Source organism: Triplophysa rosa, linkage group LG10, assembly GCF_024868665.1.
Source record: "Triplophysa rosa linkage group LG10, Trosa_1v2, whole genome shotgun sequence".
Lineage (NCBI taxonomy): Eukaryota > Metazoa > Chordata > Actinopteri > Cypriniformes > Nemacheilidae > Triplophysa > Triplophysa rosa.
Window position 1 is genome coordinate 5,384,785 of NC_079899.1, and position 12,279 is coordinate 5,397,063.

General features: G+C 48.5%; 1 protein-coding gene across 1 annotated transcript in view; it reads left to right on the forward strand.

The window, feature by feature from the left end:
* Positions 1-12,279, forward strand: part of kif6 (kinesin family member 6) — a 171,107-nt gene that overhangs the window by 83,280 nt on the left and 75,548 nt on the right. Inside the window, exon 11 of the mRNA XM_057344758.1 lies at positions 11,981-12,083. Within this exon, the coding sequence (XP_057200741.1) occupies positions 11,981-12,083 (103 nt within the window). The remainder of the gene's footprint in view (positions 1-11,980; positions 12,084-12,279) is intronic.

The following is a 12,279-nucleotide window of genomic DNA, read 5'->3' on the forward strand; positions in this document are numbered from 1 at the left end:
ATTGAAAACAATGCAATTTTTTACAGTTATTGTTTTTACAATTTTGTCAAGTATTTCTGAAATATAATTTTTAAATTAATGCATTATTTCAGGTTAAAACAAATACCAGGCCGTTAAAATATAATCTTTGAAAAGCAGATTAGTGTCATCTGGTTGTAAAAAAAACATGTGTAATGGCATGGTGTAACTTCTAGGTTCCTGTGTGTGGGTGTGTATGTGTGTGTCAGAGAGAGAGAAAGAGAGCTTTTGTGTTTTTATTTCATTTATTGATCTTATTTAACATATTCTCAAAATTTGCATGTGTGTGTATGTGCGTGTGTCACGGTCCCACCGTCTTGTTTATGAAATTCTAGTCGTGTGGTGGGATCGGGGCAGAGTTCTTGGGTTTTATGTGGGAAGACCATGAGATGTTTATGCCTCTCATGTGTTTTTCCAGTGTCTCGTCTCTGTTCCCGCCATCTCGTTTCCTCGTTATCCTTCCCTAAGTGTTTAATGTACCACACCTGCCCCATGTCGTTATCCCTCGTTTGTGTTCCTATATTTACCCTCATGTTTCTTTGTCCTGTGCTCGTGTATTGTGTACTGTGTTCATTCCATGTATGCCTTGTGCCTCGTACGTATGTTGCTTACCCAGTCTCGTGTCTTGTTCCTGATCCTGTTCCCCGTCTAGTGTTTGTATTTTGTTATTATGTTATTCTTATCATTTTTGACCTTGTTTTGTCGTGCCCCCTCGTGGGAAGTTTTTGTTCTGTCACGGTCCCACCGTCTTGTTTATGAAATTCTAGTCGTGTGGTGGGATCGGGGCAGAGTTCTTGGGTTTTATGTGGGAAGACCATGAGATGTTTATGCCTCTCATGTGTTTTTCCAGTGTCTCGTCTCTGTTCCCGCCATCTCGTTTCCTCGTTATCCTTCCCTAAGTGTTTAATGTACCACACCTGCCCCATGTCGTTATCCCTCGTTTGTGTTCCTATATTTACCCTCATGTTTCTTTGTCCTGGGCTCGTGTATTCTGTCACGAATGTGGCAGGAAGAACCCAAGTGCAGGCAGGCGGTGAAGGGGTTAACACAAGACTTTATTTTACTAACAAAAAACAGAACCAAAAACACCCACAATGGGGAAAAACTAAACTAAGAAAATATATATATAGATAAAACAAAAACTTCCCACGAGGGGGCACGACAAAACAAGGTCAAAAATGATAAGAATAACATAATAACAAAATACAAACACTAGACGGGGAACAGGATCAGGAACAAGACACGAGACTGGGTAAGCAACATACGTACGAGGCACAAGGCATACATGGAACGAACACAGTACACAATACACGAGCACAGGACAAAGAAACATGAGGGTAAATATAGGAACACAAACGAGGGATAACGACATGGGGCAGGTGTGGTACATTAAACACTTAGGGAAGGATAACGAGGAAACGAGATGGCGGGAACAGAGACGAGACACTGGAAAAACACATGAGAGGCATAAACATCTCATGGTCTTCCCACATAAAACCCAAGAACTCTGCCCCGATCCCACCACACGACTAGAATTTCATAAACAAGACGGTGGGACCGTGACAGCGTGTGACTATTTTGCATTCTTTATATTTTAGAGTGTCACCACATGATTGCTGTGGACTTTTTTTCTGCACAGTGGATGATTTGTAGTTTGTACCACTAAAAGTGTGAGGGTGGACTTTAATTCTTACCGCTAGAGGACACTATCTCTAGCCTCTGTCGAGACCCGTCATTAGAGTGATTACCTGCACCTGTGTCCCATTGATGTTTGCCTATTTAAGAGGCTCTGGTTCTTTCAGTCCTCGCTTGGTTATTGTTAAATGTTTGTTGTCCCTAGCTCAAGCTCTTTTTGGATTATTCTCCCTGCCTTTCTGCCTTTTGGATTACCTTTTGTGAACGTTCTCTGTAGATTATTTTTCCTTAAAGGAGTATTATTATTTTTTGTGGAAAATAAACCATCCTTATTTTTCTACGTGACTGTTTCTGAATAACCAAGCCACATCATGAATCCAGCATCAGGTGATCCGCATGAAGTTCTAGCCACAGTAGTTCAGCATGACTTGATGGTCCGACGTCATGAGACAGCTCTCGCACAGCAGGAGACCGTGATGACCAAACACTCACAGATCCTCTCTTATCTATTGGCGTCTGTTTGTCAGATCTTCGAACGACTACCCACGCCATCAGGAACTATTCTATCCGGAACCACCACCTCGGCGGACTCTCAAAGCACTGTTACACTAACAGAACCACGCTTACCTCCACCGCAACGTTTCTCGGGTGTCTCGGGTGATCCTAGTTCCTGTGACGGATTCCTCACCCAGTGTTCCCTCACATTTGAATTACAACCGGCTTCATTTCCCTCAGACCGGGCCAAGATTGCATATATAATCACCTTCTTTTCGGGCAAGGCACTTTCCTGGGCAACGTCTGTGTGGAAGGCGCAGGAGCCATGTTGCTCAAGCTTTTTAAAGTTCGAAGAGGAGTTCAAACGAGTCTTCGACCACCCCTTCAGTGGTCGACAAGCGTCTAGGAGGTTCAGGACGCTACAACAAGGCAATGAGAGCGTTGCCGAATATACCATTCACTTTCGAACATTAGCAGCAGGGAGTGGTTGGAATGACGAGGGTCTGATGGTGTGTTTTTTGAACGGACTGTCAGAGGTGATCAAGGACGATCTAGCCTTCCGAGAACCAGCAAGTGACCTCCAGACGCTCATAGACCATGCCATACAGTTGGTTAACCGCCTGAGAGAGAGAAACCAGGTTCGTTTTGCCTTCCATAGCCCACCTACCAGTGCTACCCATGTTCCCAGGCCCCCAGTGTTTCAAGAACCCCCAGAGCCCATGCAGTTGGGGAGGACCCGGCTCTCTCATTCAGAACGAGACCGTCGCATGAGGGAACACCGCTGCATTTATTGTGGTTTACATGGCCATTTTCGCTGAACTTGCCCGAACTCTTGGGAAACTCCCAGTCCCGCACAGGCAAGGAAGGACTGTAATGGGAGTCACATGTTCAGATCCGCCATCCAACGCTGGACTTTTCCTTCCTGTCACTCTCTCCTGGGGAAGTCACCAACTACACACCTTTATTGATTCTGGTGCAGCCGGGAATTTCATGGACATTTCCCTTGCCAAAAGTCTTCAGATTCCCACGGAGTCCCTTCCTGAGTCCCTTACGGTTACTGCGTTGGATGGCAGACCGCTAGCCCCAGGGAAAATTACTCACCTCACCTCTATGCTCTGGCTCACCACGGATCTACACCATGAGAAACTAAGTTCCCTTTCTGTCGGTCTCTCGACATTGTGTCGAACCGGCAGAATGGGGTTTGTCTTGAGAATCTATCATCTTCTGAGTATTTAGAAAAGGCCAATGAAAATTGGCGAATGAAATTTGCATGCCGGGCTCCTCCCCGGATGTCCAGGTATAAGAGGGAAGCCGGCGTGCTCATTCATTCACCTTTTGTTCTTCAGAGCCTACGCATCTGATGAGCTTCTCTACGATCTTTGGTGATCATTTTTCTGTTGGAATCTACGACGCGGACAGCGGACGGTCCCTTCCTGCAGTGACTCTCCCCTGGGCGTCTCGGCAGTTCCGGAGGTGTTCGAGCAAATTTTCCTTTCTAAAAGAGCTTTCCTTTCTCCCTCGGGGGGTCGAGCCCAGGAAGAAGCGGACGTCGAAATGTCAGCCATGCTTTCCCGGGCCGCCGTGAGTGTTGGGTTGCAGTGCCCGCACTGCCTCTCCCGGCGCTTGCGGCTGGCTACATGGTGCCTCAGGTTTGAGCGCGGCTCCATGGTCCAGTGCCGTGTTTACCGGAAGTGCATGAGGAACTTAGTAAGACCTGGAACGCCCCCTTTCCGGCACGTTTCACGTCAAACAAAGTTCTGTCACCCTCTCTTCCCTCGAGGTTGAGACAGCTGGAGGATACGTCGTTCTCCCCCAGGTGGAGTATGCCGCCGTGGTGCACTCGTGCCCGTAGGCGGCGGCCACCTGGTGGGGCTCGACCTAGACTCCCGTCCAAAGCATGTGGGGTCTCGGCATCTCTGGTGTCGAGAGCTTACATTGCAGCGGACCAAGCTGCCTCCTCTCTCCACACTATGGCTCCTGCCAGGCCAGGGCGTTGAGAGAGCTCCACGAGGGTAAGACCGACCCAGCGCTTATGCAGGAACTCCGCGCCGCTACCGACCTCGCTCTACGGGCGACCAAGGTGACCACGCGGGCCTTGGGTCGGACGATGTCCACACTTGTGGTCCATGAGAAACTCCTCTGGCCGATCCTTGCGCAGATGAGTAACGCCGAGAAGGTCCTCTTTCTCGACGCACCTGTCTCGCAAGGGGGGGATGGTTGGTGTTACTGTCGAGCCGCAGTGGCCCCGCTCACCCCCCGCCCGTCGGGGGGCGCGAGACCCGCACGCGGCCTCCCCCGGAGGGATCTCGACAGTAAAGAAGCAGTCCTCCGTGCCGCGACTCAGCCACCTCGGCCGTCGAGTCCAGTGCACTGTCTGCTTCCGAGCAGCCCTGGTCCTCTTCGACGCCCTCCAGCTCTGGCGCCCCCCACTCAGGCTGCCCCCCCTGGAGGAGACAGCGAAGAGTAGACCATCGCCCCATCAGCAGCCGCGGCGAAGCGGCCCTCATGGCAAGACCTCAGGGGGATCGAGGTTACCATTGGGCCGACCCCAGCCACATCGCTGGGAAGTCGGATAGGGACAGATCCTGCCCCGTCTCTCCATCTGCTGGCCCCCTCCGGGGGGCTAGCGCCCACTTACTCTCAAAAAGAGAGTTTCCTCTCTCTCTGGGTTATCACAGCCGCTCCCACCCTCTGCACGTCGAGTATAAACACCAGCCCTCATCACTCTCAGTCAGACAGTGCGTTGAGCTGCGCAGTCGCTAGGCAGGAAAAACAGCAGAGCCGATCTCCTCCCCGGGGGACCTCCCCCGACAAGGAATCCCTGCGAGAGTGGCGACTCCATCCCCGCGCAGCCGGCTCATTTGGGAGCAGTTCGGCCAGGCACAGGTGGTCCTGTTGCCTCCCCGGACTCCACTCATTGTCCGCTTTGGTACTCCCTGTCCGAGGCAACCCTTGGCATGGATGCCCTTGCGCACAGCTGGCCGCGGGACAAGCGGAAGTATGCTTCCCCCCAGTGAGTCTCATTGCACAGTTCCTGTGCAAGGCCAGGGAAGAGGAGCATCAAGTGGTACTAGTTATGCCCCTTTGGCCTAACCAGGACTTAGTTCTCGGAGCTAAGGCTCTGACAACAACTCCCCCCTGGCCGCTCCCCCTGGCGAATTGCTTCCCCAGGGGAAGGGGCACGTTACGGCATCCCAGGCAGAACCTGGTCTCCATGTCTGGACGGGACGAGGAGATCCTGAGTGACCCACCCCCTGTCTGGTTGGGACGTCACTCAGGCTAGGGCTTCGGCCACTGGGCGGCTATTCGCCCATAGGTGGCGCCTCTTCTCGTCCTGGTGCTCTTCTCGGCGAGAAGACCCGCGGAGTTGCTCGGTTGGGTTCTAGCTGTCCCTTCCTCAAGAGAGACTGGGGAGTAACCTCTCCCCCTCCACACTGGGAATGTATGTAGCTGCTACAGCCGCTCATCATGACCCAAGTGCTGGGTAGCCTCTGGGACAGCACGACCTGGTCATTAGGTTCCTAAGGGGCGCGAGAGGGTGACCACCTTATCCGCGCTCCGTACCCTCTTGCGACCTAGGTGGCGGGCCTCAACAGGCCCCGCCCCCTTCGAGCCTCTCGGGGTTGCCGCTCTTTCTCAGTCTTGATAAAGATGGCTTTCCTGATGGCGCTCACCTCCAAGAGGGTAGGGGATCGGCATGCAACCTCCGTGTCCACAGATTGCCTAGAACTCGGGCCCGGGATTCTCACGTTATCTTGAGACCCCACCCCGGCTACGTGCTCAAAGTTCCCACCACTCTCCCGAGAGACCAGGTGGTGAACCTGCAGGTGCTCCCCACCGGGGAGGAAGACCCAACCTTTCCGTGTTGTGTCCAGTACGCGCACTGCACCTCTACTTGGACCGCACGCAGAGCCCAGAAGCTCTGAGCAGCTTTTTGTTTGTTTGGAGGTCAGCAGAAGGGAGTGCTGTCTCTAAACAGAGGCTGGCGCACTTGATCGTGGATGCCCTTGTTAGGGCATACCGATCTCAATTCGCCCCTGCCCGTTGGGAGTGAGGTCACTCCTCATGGGCACTGGCTCAGGGCGCCTCTCTAGCAGACATCTGCAGAGCTGCGGGTTGGGCTATGCCCAACAACTCCGTGAGTTTCTAATATCTACGTGCGGAACCGGTGTCAGCCCGCATCCTGGCAAGGTGTAGGACCAGCCGGTAGGGCGTACGCCTGCGAAAGCCCTTCCCCCTTCCTTAGGGGGATCAGCGGCTATTACGCCTCCCCTCTTTCCCCCACTGGGTAAAGAACAGGCATTTTATTCATCACTAGCACCTTGCTCGGGGCAGGCTGGGCATAGCAGCCCTGCCCCCTTAGGCCGGGGAACAGTTGAGTTATCTCCCAGATGGCTCTAACCGGACCTAGTGCTCCAGACGTGGTAACCCCCCCTCCGTGGGCTGTTCCGTCTGATGTATCCTCATGAATGGTTCCCACCTTGGCAACCCATGACCTCCCCAGGTGGACTCCCACCTTGCTGTTAACTCCTGCACTCCGCACATCCTTCCCATGAGTTCTCCCCTGATGGTGAGACCATGTGGTGTCTCCACTAATTCCTCCCTACGGTAGGCAGTGGCCTCTGCAGCATTTTTCCCCCAGTGGGGAATAATGCTTACCCAGTGGCCCGTACGGTGCCGGGCGGCTTCTCGCCATTTAGAGAACTAGGCCTCCGCCCGTGACGGCCGGTGACAGGGGCTTCCCAACTTTGTGTAAAGCTCTGGGAACTTTGTGTAAAGACGTTTTCACCTCATTCGATCACCTGAATTCCTGATGATCTTAGGCCACCCCTGGCTTCTCCAGCACAGCCCACACTTTGACTGGACCACTGGTGCCGTAGTCAGCTGGAGTCCCATTTGTCAGACTGCTTGCTTGACCCAAAGTCTCCCCGAACCTGTCCTTGAGTCCCAAGAACCCTTAGATCTCTCTTGAGTCCCGTCACAGTGCCATCATCTCAAGACAGTGTTCTGTAAGAGAAGAGCTACTTCCCTACCACCTCACCGGCCATACGATTGCACCATTGACTTACTCCCGGATAGCTGCCCTCCTAGGGGTCGGATATTTTCTCTGTCACCTCCCGAGTGTCTGGCCATGGACAAGTACATCAGGGAATCTCTTGCAGCTGGAATAATCCGCCGACGGGAGCTGGATTCTACTTCATGGGTAAGAAGGATGGTGGTCTCAGGCCATTTATTGACTACTCTCAACTCAACTCAACTTTATTTATGTAGCGCTTTTACAATTTTCATTGTTACAAAGCAGCTGTACATGAGACACATTGACTACAAGCAAAACAATCAAAGTTGTACCTGCAAAAACAAGAAAAGGCTACTGAGGACTTAATAAGATTACTGTTAGAAACCGCTGTCCCTTAACTCTGATGGCCACGGCTTTCGAGATCTTACAAGAGGCATCCATTTTTACTAAACTTGATTTGCGCAACGCGTACCACCTCGTGCGAATCAAACATGGAGATGAATGGAAAACGGCCTTCAACACCCCGACTGGACATTATGAATATCGTGTCATGCCATTCGGCCTCACAAATGCCCCCACAGTCTTTCAAAACCTTATCAATGACGTCCTCAGGGACATGCTTAACCTGTTTGTATTTGTCTATCTGGGTGATATTCTCATTTTCTCGAGTTCTCTGCAAGAGCATGTGATCCACGTCAACAAGGTTCTCAGACGCCTGCTGGACAACCACCTTTACGTCAAACCCGAAAAGTGCGAATTCCACGTTGCCAAAGTGCCATTTTTGGGGTTTATAATCCAGCCGGGTCAGGTAAAGATGGATCCTTTGAAGGTTCAATCCATTGTGGACTGGCCTATCCCTTCGTCGGTGAAAGAGGTGCAACGTTTTCTTGGCTTTGACAATTTTTACTGCAAGTTCATCCTGAACTTCAGCACTGTGGTGGCTCCTCTATCGGCTCTCACTAAAGGGAATGTAGGCAGGTTAGGCTGGGGACCTGCAGCTGAGTCGGCATTCAATCACCTCAAAAGACTGTTTACATCCGCTCCGGTTCTGATCATCCCGAACCTAGATGCACCCTTTATTGTGGAGGTCGACGCCTCGGATATAGGTGTTGGAGCAGTGCTGTCCCAGAGGGGAGACGACTGCAAGTTACACCCATGTGCTTTTCTATCCCATCGTCTCATGCCCACTGAAGGGAATTATCATATAGGGGATAGGGAGTTACTAGCCGTCAAACTGGCATTTGAGGAGTGGAGGCATTGGCTTGAGGGCGCCAAATACCCGTTCCAAGTGCTCACTGACCACAAGAACCTTGAATACATTCAACAGGCTAAACGACTCAATCCCCACCAAGCCCGGTGGTCTCTATTTTTCAACCGCTTCCACTTCACATTGTCCTATCACCCTGGATCGAAGAACCTGATGCCAGATACACTGTCCCGTATCTATGTCAAGTCCCCTCAAGAGGATTCCATGCAACCCATCGTCCCCAGTGCTAAAATCATCAAGTGGGATCTTGGCGATAAGGTTAAGCAAGCACAATCCCAAGAACCAGACCCAGGAGGAGGACCCACCAACAAACCTTCTGTTTGTTCCCAAGACTGTCCGATCCCAAGTATTGCAGTGGGGACACTCCTCTAAGATCACCTGTCACCCTGGTATTGGGCGCACTCTCGAGTTCCTCCAGAGGTGGTTTGGTGGCCAACCATCAAGGAATGATGTCACCACATTCGCTAAATCCTGCTTCACGTTCAACCAAAACAAGGTATCTCACTGCCTACTCCAAGGACTATTGCAACCCCTTCCCATACCCCATAGGCCCTGGTCCCACCGCTCTATGGATTTCATCACTGGTCTCCCCCCATCCCACGGCAAAACCACTATAATGTGGTTATAGTGGATAGGTTCTCTAAAGCCGCCCGGTTTATTCCCCTACCCAAGCTACCCACAGCCAAAGAGACTGTCGAATTAATTGTGGAACATGTCTTTCTAGTATTCGGCATTCCTCAATACATCGTCTCGGATAGAGGTCCCCAGTTCTCTTCATGTTTCTGGCGAGCCTTCTGTCAGTCCTTAGGAACAACGGCAAGTCTGTCCTCTGGGTTCCACCTGGAATCTAACGGACAAACAGAGAGACTCAATCAGGATCTCGAGACCACCCTCCAGTGCATGGCAGCCAGCAACCCATCCTCGTGGTCTGTGTTCGTCATGTGGGCCGAGTACGCTCACAACACGCTGAAGTCATCTGCTACTGACATGTCACCCAAAGACATCCTTGACCCCAAGCTGATTAGAGAATTCCACGCTCTCAACTCCAGTCGTCTTGGTGGGAATGTCAGGAGCCGTTCCTAGAGGAGGGGGGGTCCTGTGAGGGTTCTGCTCTGGACTTTAATTCTTACCGCTAGAGGTCACTATTGGGCCCTATCTCTAGCCTCTGTCGAGACCCGTCATTAGAGTGATTACCTGCACCTGTGTCCCATTGATGTTTGCCTATTTAAGAGGCTCTGGTTCTTTCAGTCCTCGCTTGGTTATTGTTAAATTTTTGTTGTCTCTAGCTCAAGCTCTTTTTGGATTATTCTCTCTGCCTTGTGGCCTTTTGTATCGAGGACCTTTCTGCCTTTTGGATTACTTTTTGTTAACGTTCTCTGTGGATTATTTTTGCTTTTTGGATTACCTTTTGTGAACGTTCTCTGTGGATTATTTTTCCTTAAAGGAGTATTATTATTTTTGTGGAAAATAAACCATCCTTATTTTTCTACGTGACTGTTTCTGTTTGTTGGATTCAATGTTTCTTCTGTGGCACAGTGGTAGCACAACCTGGGTTCGGGCCTCAGCCTGACAAAAAGATTCTCTTGAGGTTTACATCGTTTCAAATTTCCCATTCATTTCCTATGTTGGTCATTTTTGACTGCGAAGGAGCCAAGTGTGACTATTTTTTTGTGACCCTGTTAATTTATACGAATCATGTCCATAATTTTTTTTTTGTGTGTTCACCGTTCTATTATGACAAAAATATTCAAGTGTCATCTAATTCCCATGAAGCTGCGATTTTTAACATTTCAAAATATAATTTTTTTGACCAAAGAGTCCCATTTGATATGCATATATATGATAATACAATGTTTTTATAATCTGAGTTTAAAGATATTGGTGGGCTTGGTTGTGAGCTTAATAGGTATGTTGTGAGTTTAATAGGTATGTTTACCCTAATTCATTAAAAAATGTACAAAAAAGTGATATAAGATCAATTCTGTTCATGCTAACTGTCAGTGAAATGTACAGATTACATTTTATGTAGAAATGTCACTTGCAGCAAATGTAGAAAATGTAGGTGTTTCAAATTTTTACACTGTGAAGCTAAATCTACCCCACTGTCAGCTGGCGTCAAGGCACATAGCAACACCCAATGAAAGAGCTCTCACACAATAGAGTGAAACATATTGATATTTGAAGTGCCTTTCAATACGCGAAACAGCGGTGGTATCATGCAGTCGCGTTGGAGCTCGTGTCGCGTTCTCCAGTCAGATAAGAACTTATTGTTTTTTTTATGTAAATAGTTTGTTCAATGCTTGGTTAAAGCCAATCACAAATGTTCAGCGGCACCTGCCACAAAGAGCCGTATCTATGTTGGAGGTGGCAGGATTAAAGTTGCATGAGCACCGTTTGCACACTACACTCACTGTCACGCTAAACTGCTGGAGATAACTATTATAGGCTGAAATGGGTGACATGGTGTGTGGATCCAAAAACATTTACAGCTGAATTAAAATTTAAGTTTAGTGATATTCCTGTTGTAGATCGTATTCTTTTGAAATTAAAAGTTTAATTTTATCTTGCCTGGATCTTTTGTGTAAACTCGCAAATGTCCACAGAGAACACCCTTTCAAAAATCTTCCCCCAACGTCTGGTATCGGCCCCATTGAGAAATGCTATAGACAAAGGCAGCAAAACTTTTAGTTCCGCTTTTACATTTTTAGGGTACTTTCAGCAGTTTTTAATTGGTGATCATCAGGATGGGACATATAGAATATTTTTTAATAGGGTGTTTGGAGCAAGGAGATTGAAAGTGAAAGTGACATATGTGTCAAGGTTTTGTAGTACATACTTTAATTATAACCTCTACCCATTCAGTGAGTAGTGAACACCCGCAGTGTAAGTTGTGAACACACTCACGGGCTATCACTGCAGTGCCCGGGGAGCAACTGGGGGAAAGGTTTAATGCTCAACGGCACCTCGGTGGGTTCCTGTCTGAATTGAACATGCAACATTTGGGTCTGACACTTGAGGCCACAACTGCCTCAGTCGTAAAAAGAGAGGGTCAGGAGCGCTGATGTATGTTAACAACTTTATTATAAACACTGTGTAAAACACATTTAACAGAACAGCAACCACTAAAAAGTCTATTTGGAATTTGGAATGGTGCTGGAGATTACAATAAGGAAGGAAAGGGGACCAAGTCTGTGGCTTCTTTCTAGGCGATTTGTTAAAATGACATTTTTAAATGCGTTTTTAAAGGGGAAGCTTATTAGCCTTACCCTAGAGTTGGTTTGTACTCCATCCTGGAGTGTACCCTGCCAAACATCAACAAACTTGTTTTTAGATTAGTGTGGAAGATTCTTTTATTTAGCTAAATCTAAATTCTAAAATCAGTTTACTTTTTAAACTTCTGAGAGATGCATGTTATGCTTATTTATCCATAAACATGTGGTATATATTTCTTGAGACAAACTGTTTTGTAGCTAAATAATGTTTATGACATTATTTAAAGATTTATTTTATTCGTTGTCTTCTAACAATTATGCACTTTCCCTTATCAGTGCCAGAGATGTCTGTGGGTCAACAGGAGGCATTTGAAGTCTTTTTGGGAGACCATGAAGACCATTTAACAATTGAAGACAACAAGACTGTGCTGAAACAAAGGTCAAATGAGAAGTTTTACTTCTTCAAAAGCTTTGTAAAATGTGTTTTTTACAATAATTAAAAATGTCCCTCATCTTTTGTTGCAGGCACCACATCATGTCTAACACATTTTTAAAATGCACTGTATATTTAATTTTGACAAAACTTTGATCAGTATTGCATGACAACTTTTAAGTAGTGGTACAAATTGCGGTGG